This window comes from Penicillium odoratum (assembly GCF_028828045.1).
Source record: "Penicillium odoratum strain IBT 22623 chromosome Unknown utg000008l_segment0_segment0, whole genome shotgun sequence".
NCBI lineage: Eukaryota > Fungi > Ascomycota > Eurotiomycetes > Eurotiales > Aspergillaceae > Penicillium > Penicillium odoratum.
This window is the reverse complement of record NW_026643150.1, coordinates 3,166,803-3,182,317: the sequence shown is the minus strand read 5'-3', so window position 1 is coordinate 3,182,317 and position 15,515 is coordinate 3,166,803. Positions and strand designations below refer to the sequence as shown.

At 48.8% G+C, this 15,515-nt stretch overlaps 7 protein-coding genes across 7 annotated transcripts; 3 read left to right on the top strand and 4 right to left on the bottom strand.

Annotated features, from left to right (window-relative positions):
• Positions 1–53: 53 nt before the first annotated feature.
• Positions 54–3,938, bottom strand: N7520_011416 (uncharacterized protein; the record flags this gene model as incomplete). The annotated part of the gene is made up of 1 exon (XM_057145349.1): positions 54–3,938. The coding sequence occupies one exon, from the start codon at positions 3,936–3,938 to the stop codon at positions 54–56; it is 3,885 nt and encodes a 1,294-aa protein (XP_056991103.1).
• A 512-nt stretch (positions 3,939–4,450) lies between these two features.
• On the top strand, positions 4,451–5,475 carry N7520_011415 (uncharacterized protein; the record flags this gene model as incomplete). The annotated part of the gene is given in 5 exon segments (XM_057145348.1): positions 4,451–4,521; positions 4,574–4,703; positions 4,762–4,879; positions 4,894–5,202; positions 5,261–5,475. The coding sequence occupies 5 exon segments, from the start codon at positions 4,451–4,453 to the stop codon at positions 5,473–5,475; spliced, it is 843 nt and encodes a 280-aa protein (XP_056991102.1).
• A 926-nt stretch (positions 5,476–6,401) lies between these two features.
• On the bottom strand, positions 6,402–6,722 carry N7520_011414 (uncharacterized protein; the record flags this gene model as incomplete). The annotated part of the gene is made up of 1 exon (XM_057145347.1): positions 6,402–6,722. One exon carries the CDS (start codon positions 6,720–6,722, stop codon positions 6,402–6,404), a length of 321 nt encoding a protein of 106 aa, XP_056991101.1.
• Positions 6,723–7,522: 800 nt separating this feature from the next.
• Positions 7,523–7,765, bottom strand: N7520_011413 (uncharacterized protein; the record flags this gene model as incomplete). Its single annotated transcript, XM_057145346.1, has 1 exon — positions 7,523–7,765. One exon carries the CDS (start codon positions 7,763–7,765, stop codon positions 7,523–7,525), a length of 243 nt encoding a protein of 80 aa, XP_056991100.1.
• A 655-nt stretch (positions 7,766–8,420) lies between these two features.
• On the top strand, positions 8,421–9,325 carry N7520_011412 (uncharacterized protein; the record flags this gene model as incomplete). Its single annotated transcript, XM_057145345.1, has 3 exons — positions 8,421–8,736; positions 8,848–8,955; positions 9,030–9,325. 3 exons carry the CDS (start codon positions 8,421–8,423, stop codon positions 9,323–9,325), a joined length of 720 nt encoding a protein of 239 aa, XP_056991099.1.
• Positions 9,326–10,345: 1,020 nt separating this feature from the next.
• N7520_011411 (alpha/beta fold hydrolase) lies at positions 10,346–11,299 on the bottom strand (the record flags this gene model as incomplete). The annotated part of the gene is made up of 1 exon (XM_057145344.1): positions 10,346–11,299. One exon carries the CDS (start codon positions 11,297–11,299, stop codon positions 10,346–10,348), a length of 954 nt encoding a protein of 317 aa, XP_056991098.1.
• A 1,356-nt stretch (positions 11,300–12,655) lies between these two features.
• N7520_011410 (tryptophan synthase subunit beta) lies at positions 12,656–14,479 on the top strand (the record flags this gene model as incomplete). Its single annotated transcript, XM_057145343.1, has 3 exons — positions 12,656–12,735; positions 13,069–13,601; positions 13,740–14,479. The coding sequence occupies 3 exons, from the start codon at positions 12,656–12,658 to the stop codon at positions 14,477–14,479; spliced, it is 1,353 nt and encodes a 450-aa protein (XP_056991097.1).
• Positions 14,480–15,515: the final 1,036 nt, after the last annotated feature.

Genomic DNA, 15,515 nt, shown 5'->3' with positions numbered 1-15,515 from the left:
ATTTGACATGTAGCACAACGATTGAGGAGCAAAGAAGTATCCTCAGGATTAGACTAGAACATATGCATCTCACGACCAGCATGGAACATAGCAGGTAGCAACTTCCTATTGTGGTCGAGGTCCCTAACAGGCGTCCGCAATGAAATAGGCACACGTTTCAAAGCACACTTCTCAATCCTCGATTCCAAATGCTGCGCCCAAAGCTCCGCACCCAATCCTCCAATTCCATAGCCCGTCATCTTACCCAAATTAATAGTCTTCTCCAGCGTATCTAGCGAAAGATTCTGCATAATCTCCATCGCCATATCCCAATCAAGATGATCCTTCTCATCTTTCTCATGAGAAGCCTGCATTTCCTGCGTGTGTTGCATCTTCTGCATCTCATGCATATTCGCACCAGCATTCTTCCAAAGCTTCTGTCGATTCAGATACATATCAAGCGTATCGCAAGTTCGCGCCTTCTTCTCCGTGGTGAACTGGTGCCAGTACTCCGTCAACCCTTGCTCAGGTGCTGCATCCTCGAAGCTAAATGCATCGGTTGGGATACGACGTCCGTAGAAGTCATTTCCGGCGCCGAGTTCCAAAAGGCAGAGGAACCATTTCGCTCCGGGGGCTCCTGAGAATCGAGCTAGGACCCATTCTCCGGCGACGCTGTCCAGGTTGGGCTTTTGAACGAAGGAGATCATGCGTGCGACGCGGATCTTTTCGCGAGTTTTCTCTAGTCGGAGTTGGCTGCGGAGCGTCTGCTTTCCGTTTTGTTGGATGGGGGTTGGGTTATCGCCGTCGGCGGGAGTTTCGTCGGGGTCGATGCTCTTGTTGATGACTTCTGATAGGTCGAGTTGCTGTTGCAGCTGGTCGCGCTCGCAGGAGAATGAGACCAGGGCCATGGCGAGTCCCGTGCTGACGGTGCACCATCCGTCAATCTTTTGGCCGCTGACCGCGGTGCGGACTCGAGATCGGAGCTTTTTGGGCTCGAGCATTGTGACGACTACCCTTTGAATATCGAAGATACCGCGGATACCACCACTACTCACTGTGATCGGGTTGGGGCAGACCATTCGCTTTTCTCGCTTTTCTTCATCCTGGTCTCCGCTTTCGCTCAGGGAATTGAGTGTATCGGTCTTTGCGTTCAATAGCAGCCCCGCATTGTACGCCGTGACTGGAGCATCTGCGTCGTTGAGAACCTTGATAGTCTCTTCGATACAGTCGTTCAAGACCTGGAACTTATCTACAGGAGCCTCGGGAACAGGGACTGGGGCTTTAGGAAACTCTTCCGGTTTCTTCTCGATCGGCGAGGGAGCAGCGCTCTTTTTCCATCCGAAAGACACCTTGGGCACTTCAAACTTGGGAACTTCAAACTTAGGTACCTCAAATTTAGCCGAACGAACCGATTCGGCCAACGAGTTAACTCGATCCAAACCGGTAGGGCTTGTTGCTCCAGGGCTGTCATCTTCAGGCGTGAACTCCCTAAGCTTCTCGACAACCTTGGCCAAATCTCCAAGACGGGTTTCTAGGCGGTCGAAGTTGGTTTCTTTGATCTTGGCAGCCAGATAGCCCAGATTCATGAATACGGAGCAGTCATTCGGCAGTTTCTTCGTCAGACCCAACATTTCAGCCAACAGCAGATTGACATGACTAGCTGTTTCACTTTGTCGCACACGTTGGGCTCGGAAGGATTTGAGAATGCGCTGGTTGGCGTATGCCCGAGATTTGATACTGGCGTTGGTTCCAGGATCCACGAAGGCTTCGATGCTAGATGGATACAGCGACCGGCCGTGAAGAGGACTACCGTGGTGTTTACCATACCAGTTAAAGACTGAGACATCGTTGTATGAGATCACAACCTCATCCAGAAGACGGGCCAGAGCTTTGGGAAGTCCTTCGGCGGGGAAAGCTGGGAATCGTACTCCCAAGATACCCATCAACGAATACGCTTGGTCAGTAGCGACTGTGGTGACTCGATCTGCTGCAGTGACTAGAGAGGTGCTGGCAGATGAATCCATAAGATCATAGCCATAGATCCAGTTGGTCAAGTTACCAATGTTGCTGAACTCTGCAATGGCCTTCCTGTCCTCGAGGATGGTGGTGTCTGTGGCATCTCTCAGCAGACGCAGCAAATAAATGAAAACTGCTATTCTGTTATTCTGATCCTCTTTAGCCGAGGTAAGTTTCGCCAGACAGCGGGTATCAGAATACTGCGGCATCAGTTCATTCAGGGTATTGGGCAGCCGATCAGCAGCGTCGAGTACTGCTTTGCCAATTTGGGCCGCGGCCGTCTTCGCTTTGATTCCATTTGGTGGGTAGAATCCCAAGATTTGAAGCATGACAGAGAGCTGCTGCTCAGTCGACATGCCCTCCTTCAGGTAAGGCTTACCATCCTTGGAAGAGGGTTGAGAAAGAAGCTTTTTGAGTCCCTCCATCTGCTCGTCGGAGATTTCCTTGTGCTTCTCAACAAACGGATGAATGAAGAATTGGGGGAGGAAGGGCTGGAGGAAGTAGAACGGCCCAATGGACTCGACCGGTCTGATCAATCGCTTCCAGTGCGAATTCACGTAGTAAGTGACCTTACTCAGCACCAGCTCTTGCAGCGTCCATCCACGCGTTGCCCATTCGATCTTGAACTTTTCCTTCTCTTTCTCGTCGGCCCCTTTCGCGCCAATCTGCTCAAAGGTCTCCATATTCTCAGGGACAGCACTGTAGCTGGGATTCTTCCACTCCTTCCATTCTTCAATCCAAGTGTCCTCAGACCTGGGGGTATCCACGTGTACCAGACAGAAATCGGCGTTCTCATACCAATCACCCATCAAAGCCAAGGACTCGGTCAATTCACCGCCGTCCGCCTTATTGATACAGCATGTATCGAGCCACACGTATCGCTTTCCTCCGCGGAGGAACTGTGTATCGAAGAGTTCCTTGGCAATGTCGATGGACTTGGAGATCTTGCGAGAGGACCGCATGTGCTGTAAGGAGCCCAACAACTGCTCAATTCCATAGCATAACTCGCGATTCTTCTCGAAGAACTCGATTATGGAATTGTATTTTGCTTGGTTGTCTGACGCTGCGGCGAGCTTCTTCTCCGCCTGATCGCGTCGTTCTTTTGCATCGTTGTTCAAACTCTCGATTGCCAAGATTACTTCTTGTACTCCAGGATCTTGTTGATCGGACATTGCTTTTTCCTTGGAGGGCTCTGTGGTCGTAAGAGCGTTGAGAGTCCCCCAAAGATTGTTATAATACTCCGTCTCTCTTTCGGCACTGGAGACACCAGCCGCAGCATCATGATGGACCCTCTGGGCTCTGCCAAAGTCATAACTGGCAGTATTGGCCTCGGTGTACCATTGAAGCAACGTTTGGATGTCCTTGGGCCGCTGTCCATCGGCTGTTGGGGTAACAGTGGGAAGCACGGATTCGATTTTCTCCTCCAACGCCCTGATATCAGCCTTGCACTTATTGATGACCCGACTCAGGTCATTGGAGGGCTCCATCACATCCGACTGGGAGTCTTCCATGGGATCAAACTTCTTGGCCGCATCAAAGTACCCGTAGCCGATCTCGGATCCTTTCCAGCTATGTGACACAATACAATACTGGTCCTGCATGCCGAGCGTATATGTTGGTACCATGTTCTTTGTTTCGACGTCAATCATGCGGTAGGGCATCTTCAATGCGTCGTCAGCCTTGGCAAGCCAGCTATCGGGGGCCCGATCAACAGCATCCAACTCCTCCTCCTCGTCGTCCACGAACACTGGCTTGACGTTTGGTGTGAGGAAATGGTTTAGAATGCGGCGAAGCCGGTGCTTCTGCTCGCTATCCATTACAACATTCTTGAGACGGGTTGTACGGTCGGTGGCCCAACTTGCCATATCAAAGGCCTCTCTCACTGCCGAGTTCGAGACAAGGCTGTCCGAGAGGGTCGCCTTCAGGCTGCTGATGGAGCCCATGTTCAAAACCGTGAGGTGATATCGTGGTGATGAATTAAGTTTTGGGAGGCCTTTTGAGTCACCGGTATATACAGATAGCAGAGCCGGCTAATCCGATCAAGGAATCAGAGAGGCAGACGGCTCCAAATGACATAAAAGAAGGCTGGAGTTGTAATTGAATGACTGGGAAGCCTATCAACTTGAAGCTTTCTTCAGTTCCACTTGCCACACAGATGAAGAGGGGGAGGGGCTGAAGGGCCAGTCTAGGGTAACCAACCAATTCCACGGACCACGTCACCGAAAGAGGGTTTGAGTGCGTTCTTTTGTGCGTATCTTTGCGGAGTCTGACTATCTTGCAGGGAAGTTGAGGGTCCACAGTGGAGACCGGCATGCAGTGGCTCATGACACGCTGGTCCACCAAGCTGAGTGCTTACCAGACTGGTACTTACCTCGTCAAATTACTGATACAATAGATCCATACACTTCATCTTGTAGCTTCTTACATCGTACCTTCCAATCTTCAACTTGACACCATGGCATCTTACCATCGAGTACTAGAAACCTTTGGTCGGTCCATCCAAGATAACTCCCTAGAATGTGACTGGTATGTTTATCGATGGTTTCGTCACTTCTCCTTCCAGACCTAACTGTTACAGTGATATTCATCCGTGGGAAATTTCCATCAATGGTAGCCAGTGGGCTGGCAAGATCCGATTGATCGGGTTTATCGACGTGTTCTTCCTAATCTCATACTCTGCCAACGCCCGATTCGAACATGGAATTATCGTCTATAGTCAGTCTACCAAGCGACACCTTACGACCCCACGCTGACAATCATTTAGAGGATAAATTAGCCGTGGAAGAAATCACAGGCCACATTCCCGATGCAAAAAAGGCCACAGAGAAGTCTATATCAGACCAGGACGATAAGAAGGAAATCAAAGAGGATGATGATCATGAAGGTGAGTATCCGGAGGGCAACCAACTGCTTCCGGGCGCAAGCACTCACCACCAACAGATCTCGATGACAGCGAAGAGGATCCAAATGCAAAGCCCGAGGAAGAATCCGAAACAAAGGCCAAACCGACTGAGACAAAAGCCAGTACGCCAGAAGCGTCCGAGGGCAAACCAACAGCCGAGGAAGCGACACCCGAATTCCGTAAAACCAGCCTGTTATCAATTACCAGCTGGGGACACCCGATCGGGCTGCGGGCATCGTATCCCAAGTCCTGGATTCAAAGATACAAGGTGGAAATCATGAAGCCGTGTAGTTGGGCGCTGAGCAGTGAGTTACTCCGTATAGCCCCGGTCACGGTAAGACACAATACTAAACCCAACCGCAGAGCGCATTATGCGGGGCCTGAAGCCACACAGCACTTACGATTTGATGAATGACGTGATTCGTTGCGGCATCATCACACAGGGTCAGCTTGTGGGTCACATTATGGGTGTTGTTCTCGCTGGGACGCAAATGGACGACACGGTCAAACGATACATTCAGGGATTGACATCGGGCGGGGATGCTGGACGGCAAGCATTGTCGAATGAGAAGATCTAGAGAGGATCTCAGAGAAATGGAAAACTTTGCAAACGGGAAATACTTGGATGATCAGACCGGGTGGTTCGGGGCTGAATTGGTTGTGGGCCCGCAGCTGAGCCAGCCACCAACGCCTTCTAGGATTAAGATAGTTTAGACTGTCGGACACACTTCAAAGAATTCTCAAAGGGAGTTTCTTGCCGATGAAAGATCTGACTAGAATCTACATGTAGATAGTCGGAGTAAGTACGAAGTACAAATAAGTATCTGATATGAACTTCAACATTTTGTATACTTCCCGTGTAAACAGTATGAACCATGGGTACGGAGTACATAGTGGAGTCACTCCATCTCCATAGCCAAGTTCAAGATGAATGGATCAAATCTGCTATCTCCGACCCACTGTGACGATTCGATTTGGTCCACATGTACGGTATACATGGTTTGGCACAACAATTGTAAATGGTATACCTAGTGTTGATCTCAATCTAATTGATCCCATAGTGCCGCGAACTATGCGTCTGTCCCCACCCTTGACAGTCGATCTCATATGAGTTCACAATTTGAGAGAACTCGTCTCCGACTACGGAAAACCCCGCTGAATCTTCAATCATTGGCTAGAATCTAAGCTAATCGACGAGCTGGTATGTAGACGGCTCACTGCCTCATCTTTCTGGCAAGTTCAGCCCAGTGTTCCGGTAACCACGTCGAGTGGATCCCTGCATGTAGATTGCTCCGTTCAGCCCCCTCAATTTTTGGATCGCATCCTTTTATTTTCCTTGCACACTGTACTCTGTACGCAGTATCTCTCTCTGTAAAATTTCAGGATTCTCTCACGGTCAGACTGGCCTAAGAACAAAATGGTCTGGTTTCCGCTCCAAGTTGACGATTCACCAGTCACCTGGAGCTTCGACATCGTCGGTCTGCTGGCTGTGGTCGGAGGATCCTCAATCGAAAAGCATGCACAAAGTATCACCGCCTCCCCTCTTGCCGGCTTTCCCCGTCTCCTGCCAGCTCCCGAGACGATGCTGGATACCGACCGGCCAGATCGTCTCCCCTCCGTCAAAGATGTGACCGTCGTGGGTGTTCACTCCGGTAACCAATTCACCGAACTCAACTTCTTTGCCGACGTCATCCATCGCATCGGAGGCCTGAAGCCATTCCAGTTCCAGTCCTACCGAATCACATACCAGAAGAAAGATGAGGAGGACCACGCGAGCTTCCTCCAGCCAGGCGCTCCCAAGGGCAAAGCCATCATCCCGCTGCATACATTCTCGCCTTTGAACCTTCTGACGCTGATCTCCGTCCTCATCACGATCGCATTATTTGTCTGGGCCGGTGTCGAGCATGATGCAGTCGGTCTCCTCGGTCTGGGAACCATGTCCATCTCCACCGCGACAGCCTGCCTGTCGGCACAATGGCGCCCGATCCTCTCGGTCCGAAAAGCCACGGGTATCGTGCCTCCCGGTAACGTCGTTATCCGGACCCGAAACGGCGCATTCATCGCGATCGAGTGCACTGAGGAGATTGCCCGTGAGCTATACGCTGGAACAGAAGAATGCTCGTACGTCTACAATGGACGTGTGCACCAATCTCTGCTCGCGACCAGCACGGTACTTCTGATGGCGTCCATTATTTTTTTCAGTAACTGTGGCTGGAAGATTCAAATTGCTGTTGGACTCGCGTACATCATTCTCAACCTTGCGTACTGGGCTATGGCGCTTCTGACGGAGCCGCAAGATCTCTGGAATATGGAGAGTCGATACAAGGTGGAGGTGCTCGCAGACGAGCACTCTGCGAATTATACCTTGGCCATGTGGAAGGCTATTCAGACAACTGGGAGTGTTCGATGGGTCAAGAAGGCTGGCTTCGCGCCCTCAACGAAAAATTGGAGCCATTGGTTGAAGGAGGCGAAAGAGAACTGTGCCAATAAAGAATGGGACCCTGAGGAGGCACGTGATAGATGGATGAGGATGAACTTGGACACCGATGAAAAGGAGGATTGATGATTTTACTTTAATTAATTTGTTGACTATCTATAATTCTGAAATTTAAGCCGGTCTTGCACTCAGGGCTGTAATTTTATAATATCACTACCACATGATAACTTATCTTCTGTTTCGTGCTTCGGACTCTGGTCAAGATTCTCATCCGACTCAGCATTTGGCATCTCGCAATCCCTTTCATCATCAGTAACCTCCTTTGCAATACCCAGCCGCGCATCAGCACGACGGGAGCAGCGTTTGTCGAAGCTGCTCGATATCTTGAAGATGTCATGCCGCAAAAGAATGGAACTAGGATCATCCAACATGATTTCTTTGAGTAAAATCTTCACACTAAGCCGTGGTTTAAGATATCCTCAATAGCTTCTCCTTTCCTCATGCGCTCAAGAAGATGCTGGCCCGGGTGCTTCATTAGTGACAAAGGCTTACGGATATCTGTTACATTGGTACCATGAGTATCAATCAGGCAGGAACCACCGACCTGGTAACATCTACGCCCAACAACAGCTCAGGGAAATTATAACAGACTACAATAGAGGAATGCCATATCATACCATACTGAGCCTCTTATGATCAGCACTTATGGGGTCACAATTAATATAATCAAGAACGACGATGCTCCGGATATATCTCATCTGTTCCCGAACGGATCCGTCATTTATGGTTCGGCAATTCGGCAGTTCGGCAGTTCGGCAGTTCCGGGGTCGGCAGTTCGGTGTTTGTACAAAAACAAATCGCCATACTAATGCCCAGGGGCACGTCAAATCGCGCTGAGTAATCGGCCGGTAGGCGTGTCAACATAGAATTCACACGTATCGGTTGAATAAATAGTTCTGCAAGATGTCTTAGTGGCTTGGACTGATCGATGAAAGTGGTATAACCATCAACCGGGAACCTATTGATCCCAGTCACTCTCAGACTTCGCTTTCCAAAACGCGATATTCAACCCTTTTTGACCGGACCATGGCATCCTTCCAGATGACGAGGTCGGGGCTAGTAAGCCTCAGCAGGTTTTCGGCTGCAGCAACTCTAGCCGGCGCAGGGGGCTGGCAGCTATGGACAATGCATTGTTATTTCGAGCCCTTTGGACCCGAAAGTGATCCTATCTTTCAGAGCGATCACTACCAGCGTCACAATCCGGGAGATCACCCGTCACTGAAAGATTCCTGTGTGCGAAAGGTGCCTTTATCACAAATCCCACCTGAGTTGGTAGAAGACGCACTCAAGGGGGGTTCAAAGCTCCTCGAGAGGTTCTGCGCGGGCGTATGGGGTGGTTACGGTGAGTGGTTTTGAGCTTCTAGAGTTCAAAAGACTTAGAGAGCTGCTGAAAAGCTGACCAAAGCTATCAAGAGAGTGTTACTGACTGAATTCTTCTATTCTCTATGTACAGGATACGCCATCCAACGGAACATATTGGCTCGACTGGGACGGAATGGCTCAAGTGAAGAATCAATACTGTGGGATAAAAAGCAGCTGCTAAACAGTACTTACGAAGAAGGTAAAATTCCCGCCAGGCTTTAGGCTGGATAGCAATTGGTGCCAGACAGGAATCTCACTGACGTTATAATCCAGGGACCAACGTAACTGATCACTTCATCGTCATTGGGAAATCTCCCAGATCTGTCGTCTTATGGGGAGCCCATGCGCCTTCAGAGAATCCAGAACTCCCACGGGATATGGAGAACCTCGCCGAAGTTACTGCAGATATCAACGTAGACCAGGGCGTGGCCGAGTTCAGGCTGAAGAATATCTTCTACAATGGCGTTGAGCGGACATCGAAAGAGCTGTTTCCGCCACCGATCGTGTGGCTGCATTTCCAATACTGCAAATTGTTGCTTGAGGGAGGAGTGAGCCACTGCACGACGTAGATGTCTGCTGTGCCTGGATACTATATTGGGCTCCTTGTCTCTTGCCACCTAGGGGCATTTCCGTCTTGGTGACACTGTCTGGAAAGATGTGAAGTATCGGCCCAGGCCTCTGTCAACCGTGTATCACTTTATCATTGCATATGTATTCTATGAAAACAGTATTATGTCTAGTGAAATTTCGATTTCCTTCTCAGCTCTCGACAGAAGACCCAATTGAGCTTCCTTCCCTGGTATAACGAAACATGATAATATGAAATGAACTAAAATAACATTGCTACAGAATGTGGTTTTATTGGCTCCTCGCTGCCAAGCTACGAATCCGTGCCGGTATTCTGCTGCGACTTGGATATGGCACGGACATAAATACCGACAAGTTCTGCAGTGAAGTTTTCGAAATATTGCAGGTGGATGACTTCGTTGAGAGTTGGCTTTCGGATGGGGATACTGTGGATTAAATGGGGACGTTCTGCAACAATTCCATGTTCTGAGTTATGTCCGGATCGAGGGGGTTCGAGATTATATCGCAGAACAGAGTCAAGACGGCGGTGATGGCATAAAAGACGACGACCCTGATATGAGGAGCAACCGTTAGTATTGACCATGCGTCAGCTAACAAGCGGGGACCGGGGTCCCAAACCAAAAGCACTCCGGGTTCACCACAGGCAGTACCCTTAGCAGATATAACAATGTTGAGCGACTCGCCGTAACAGAAAGCCTTTTACTTGAAACTATCCCGTCGATTACCGATCTTGCAGGATCTGTCCTCAAGATTTGGCATCTTTATGCCTAAGACCTATGGAATGATTCTTTAGCGCAAGCAGAGAACCATACAGACTCACCGTCTCCCGAACGACATCATGTACAATTTGAATCCAATCTTATTCATAGTATTCTTGCCCTTTTTTTGAAACCTGGGTTTATCGCCTGCTGGCCAAAAACAAAATCAACCTCTCCATTTTTCACATATATATCATCCACCGCATTTGGATATCAAGATTTATTGTTGCTTATTCTCTGCAACTAAGAAGATGCCGGTATGTTATCTAGGACCCATTTCACTCCATCAATAACAATTTCCGGCTGGGTCAACTGAACAAAGTGACCACTCTCAGTGGCGAAGATAAGCTTGCTCTTTGTGGAGAGTTTTAAGAATTCTTTCATGAGACCCTGATTCTTCGCATCGACTGTCTTGATCAAATTTCTCACATAGCTTCTCTGCTCCTCAGTCCCGTTCCCCTTAGCAATGCCGGCCTTATACAGTCCACTCCAATCCCTGCTTCGCGTGCCCCCAATCACGTAAACCGGTTTGTCTCCAACAAGTGGCTGCTTCTTGCTCAGCTCCTTCTTCCGCAGCGTCTCGAAACTTGGCATGTAGTTCTCCAAATCCTCCTTGTTCGCAATCAGCTCAAACTTCTCGGTTGTTTCCGCCGCCCTAAATGCGTTCCACTCCTCCTGCGTCAACTTATGCCCCGCCTCCACGCCCCAGGCAGAGTATGGTTCAACACCCGCAGCAACAGTCCAGAGGATTGGATTGTTTACATCCATCACTAGTGGTGCTGTCTCATGGTTGGCGTCTACAAGCACCAGACCAGCGATTTGGTCAGTTCCCTTCAGGGCGATATACTCGTGTGTGAGGACACCGGCCCAGGAGTGACCCACTAAGATCAGAGGATTCCGGATAGACGCCCTTTCGAGCAAAAGAGAGAGTTCCAAAGCAACATTCTCAGCTGAGGGAGCGAGCGGCGAAGACTCTGAGTTATGATAGCCGGAACGGTCGTAAGTGTAACTTCGCAATGTGGAACCCAGCAGCCGCACCACAGCTTGCCAGTTAAGGGCATCGCTTGCCACACCGGAGATGAATAGTATAACGGGATCTCTAGAGCTGCTGGGCTCTGGGCCATGAGTGTAGAGAGCCAGAGAGTGAGTGCCGATGTTGACGAGGCGGCCGTTCGAAGGAAGGGTTGAGTCGGCCATTATGGAGTAATGCTTTTATGAATTCTTGAGTTTCGTATATTGAGTGGATTGTGATATCTAAGGCTGTTCACCAGCCAAACCAGTTGCACTATATCGCGGTATGACGTGATATAGTGATAGAGGGGTAAAGTGAGGGAGGGGCGGAGAGTCTTTGCGAGAGAGGCGCCCAAGAGGATCGCTAGTTGGCGTTTCATCTAGATACATCTCTAGCGTTGCCACACACAGTTAGATACCGCACCCCACCAATGTTATAATTTCTAAACACAGGGGTCACTCGGTTACCGACCACGTTATAATGTCTATTCGGGGATTATATAAAGAGTTTAAATTGCCTATGATTGGGTGACCATCTTTGTATTTCCAACACAAACTATACAGCATTCACATTCTACAGTAAACTGCTATACCAAATGCCAGTGAACGCATGTGGAAAGCTACAGGAGACATGAATTTGTGGCGGATCTACTAGGGAGAATTGAGTCCCAAAGTGTGATATGAAGCAAACTGAAGAAGACACAAAATAGGGAAAGCTGCAACGGCACGTCAGCGTAATGTACGGGCGAGTCGGACGTACGGGCGAACCGAACACCTGAGACACTATAATGCTGCTATGGAATACAACCGATTGCTGAGGCCGCTTTGTCAGCGAGGAACATGGTTGAATGCCGTCATAAATGTGCGCGGGTTTGGTTCCTACAACTCACCATGGTTTTATCACATTTGCTACTTCGGACCCGTAGAATAGCGAAAAGAGATACTTAGCAATGAGTCATGATACTTTTCAAAAAGGGCATAAGGTAAGTAAGTTCGGAAATAAATATGAGATCAATTTTCTTTTCTGCTTCTCTCCAATACCTTCATCCTTGAGGCTTTCCAATTCTTAGCTAAGCGCCTGCACTTGTCTGTCGAGCGGCCTACTCCATACCTGCCATGGAGCATATCAAGCAGTCATTCACTAAGGCGAAGAATTAGAAACGTGCTGCTTCGGGAGCATATGTTACCGCCGGGCATCCTACAGTGGAAGAGACGCCATTAATTCTTCTCAGTTTAGAGAACAGTGGCGCGGGTACGTAACTATTAGCATACGTCAAGATTTGCATATGAATTTTACCTGATGCTGGATGATTCAATAGATATGATCGAGCTTGGCATGCCATTTTCAGACCCGATTGCGGACGGCCCATAATCCAAGAGGCCAATCTGTTTGCTCTTGCTAGTGGTGTCACCGTGCCGGGGGTGTTAGAAATGGTGCGAGAGGCAAGGCTTCGGGGTCTTAGGATCCCTGCCCTTTTAATGGGATACTATAGTCCAGTTTTTCGCTATGGCGAGCAAAGACTGTTGAAAGACTGCAAGCAAATGGGCGTGAATGGATTCGTCCATGTTGACCTCCCGGTCGAGGAAGCAGTTCGGTTCAGAGGACTCTGTGCCAGTAATGGGTTCGTAAAATTCACTTATCTTGCTGAGTATAAGCTAAGACTTACCAGGCTTTCCTACATCCCCCTCATTGCTTCGTCTACATCTATTTCTCGCAGGAAATTCCTTTGCAGTGTAGCTGATTCATTTGTTTACGCTGTTTCGAGAATGGGCGTTACTGGTGCTTCCAAATCATTAAGCTCCAACCTTCCACAATTTCTTGACTGAAACCACACCTATGCCCGTGATACGCCTGTTACACTTGGCTTTGGCATCAGTACACGAGAACATTTTTTATCCGTGCAAGACTTGACTGAAGGCTGCATTATTGGCAGTTAAATTATCAGTACTATAAGCGCCGCGCCACCCGGCCAGGCTGCTCAAAGCGTTGAGAAATATCTATCTGGCATTACCGGCCGCAAACTCGAGAGAGATGATCACGGTGCAGTTGTAGGTGAAGTCACCGTGCTTGAGTCACGCGTGCCAGCTGCGAGGTCTAAGGCTATCACTGGAGAAAGTGCGCGTCCCGATAAAACAGATTCGGCAGATGGGCAGGATCCGGTTCCATCCATGCGTTTTAGTGAATTTGGTGGCCAACACGTCTCAGAGTCTTTGATGGGCTGTTTATCCGAGCTAGACCGAGGCTTTGAAGAGGCACGACAAGACCCTGCCTTCTGGGAAAAGTATCATTCCTACTATCCCTACATGGGAAGCCCTAGCGGTTCATATCTTGCTGAACATCTTGCCCAAAAGATTGGAGGTGCAAAAACCTGGATCAAACGTGAGGATCTCAACCACCCTGGGAGCCATAAGATCAACAATGCCATGGGCCAGATTCTCCTAGCTCGAAGACTAGGAAAAACACGAATCATCGCCGAAACAGGAGCCGGTCAGCATTGAGTAGCCACTGCGACGGTCTGCGCCAAATTCGGAATGAAATGTGTGGTGTACATGGGCCCTGAGGATGTCCGCCGTCAAGCTTTGAATGTGTTCCGTATGAAGCTTCTCGGCGCTGAAGTGGTACCAGTGACAACTGGTAGCCGCACTCTGCGTGACGCAGTCCACCAAGCCTTGCGCGCGTGGGTTGAAGACGTTGATACTACCCATTATATTCTTGGGTCTGTTGTAGGCCCTCACCCTTTCCCTACCATTGTGCGCACCTTTCAATCTATTATTGGCCAAGAAACAAAAGAACAAATGGGGAGTGCCATTACAAAGCTTCCTGACGCTGTTGTTGCCTGTGTCGGAGGAGGTAGCAATGCATCTGGGATGTTCTATCCTTTGCTATTTGAGCCAAATGTCCAAATGTTAGGCTTTGAAGCTGGTGGTGATGGCCTCAATACATCCCGTCATTCAGCGACCCTTTCCGGAGGTAGTAAGGGCTTCTTTCACGGAGTATACACCTACCTTCTCCAAGATGAAGATGGTCAGATCTCGAGAACGCACTCTGTCTCTGCGGGTATGGATTGCCCGGCCGTGGGACCTGAACTCAGCTCCTGGAAAGACAGCGGAAGGGCCCATTTCATGGCTGCCACCGATGCTCAAGCATTGGCTGGTTTCCGCGCTCTGGGGATGTACGAAGGTATTATTCCCGCGCTTGAATCCTCTCACGTTGTGTTTGGCGGCATTGAACTAGCCAAGACGATGAAGGAAGGCGAACAAAATATCGTCATCAATCTTAGCGGACGAGGTGATAAAGATGTTAGCACTGTCGCTGATGTCCTGCCTCATCTGGGACCTGAAATTGGATGGAATTTGCGGCTCTGATATTTGATACTAGGATTCCAATAACGAAAGGGTGGTAGTTATAGGTGTGGTGTATCTTGGGTAGATTGCGCTGGAGTTCTGCATCATATAGAAGAGTACAATGTACCTAGAAATTTCAATACACGACGTACTGATGCAAGAATTCCATTATATAGATACATAGCTGGATTTACAAACCTTCTAAACCCACTATCCATTTGTTGACCCTGCTGGATTTAGGATATCTGCATAACATGGATATTGTGGTCTTAAGAATGCCAATCAGCTCGAGTGCAAGATGCTTGCGAGCGTGACAATTAACGATGCTTATATAGGAATCTACAATACATGGACGAGTCCGCGGCATGAAGAATTTTGGTTTAATAGTACTTATTTTAGTGGTCATAGGAGACCTTCACTGTCTCCTATAAGCCACAGACCTAACAGACCCGCGTCGATCACTCTTCAAGGGACCGAGGAGCCCAAACGATTGAATCAATCGGTGAAAAAAAAACAGTAAATGTTTCATGACGGAAAAACGCATGATTTTGCCATGCCCTTTCCTTTCTTTTTGGTTGAATTGCGAAGCTGTGGGTCTGCTGGCGTGATCCATCAATCCAGACCTAGGGCTTTCTATCACCCCACCGATAACGGCAGAGAAAAATGGACTATTGTGGGGCTGAGGACTGCAAGTGTTTGTAGCATGATATGAAACTAGGTGGGTATACTCTTGATCTCCGAGGCACTTTTCTCGATTTCCATAAACATCATTCAGAATGTCTCCCAGACAAATACTACTATCGAGTCCATTGGTTAGCGATCAAGTTGTGTCATACTATGCTCAGAGCCCATATTGCGAGGTGTGATTCTGAGGTTATGGCTCCGTTGCACCGAGAACTGCATCTTCCTTAAAGGTATGTCAGATAAGAAATTCAATAAGAATCATAACCAAGTACGCACGGTCGAAATATCTATCTATCTTAAGGCCCAACCAACCCCTCTTTGGGTAGCACTTATCTAGTCCATAATAGGAAAGCTTTGGTGGATTCCAAAGAAT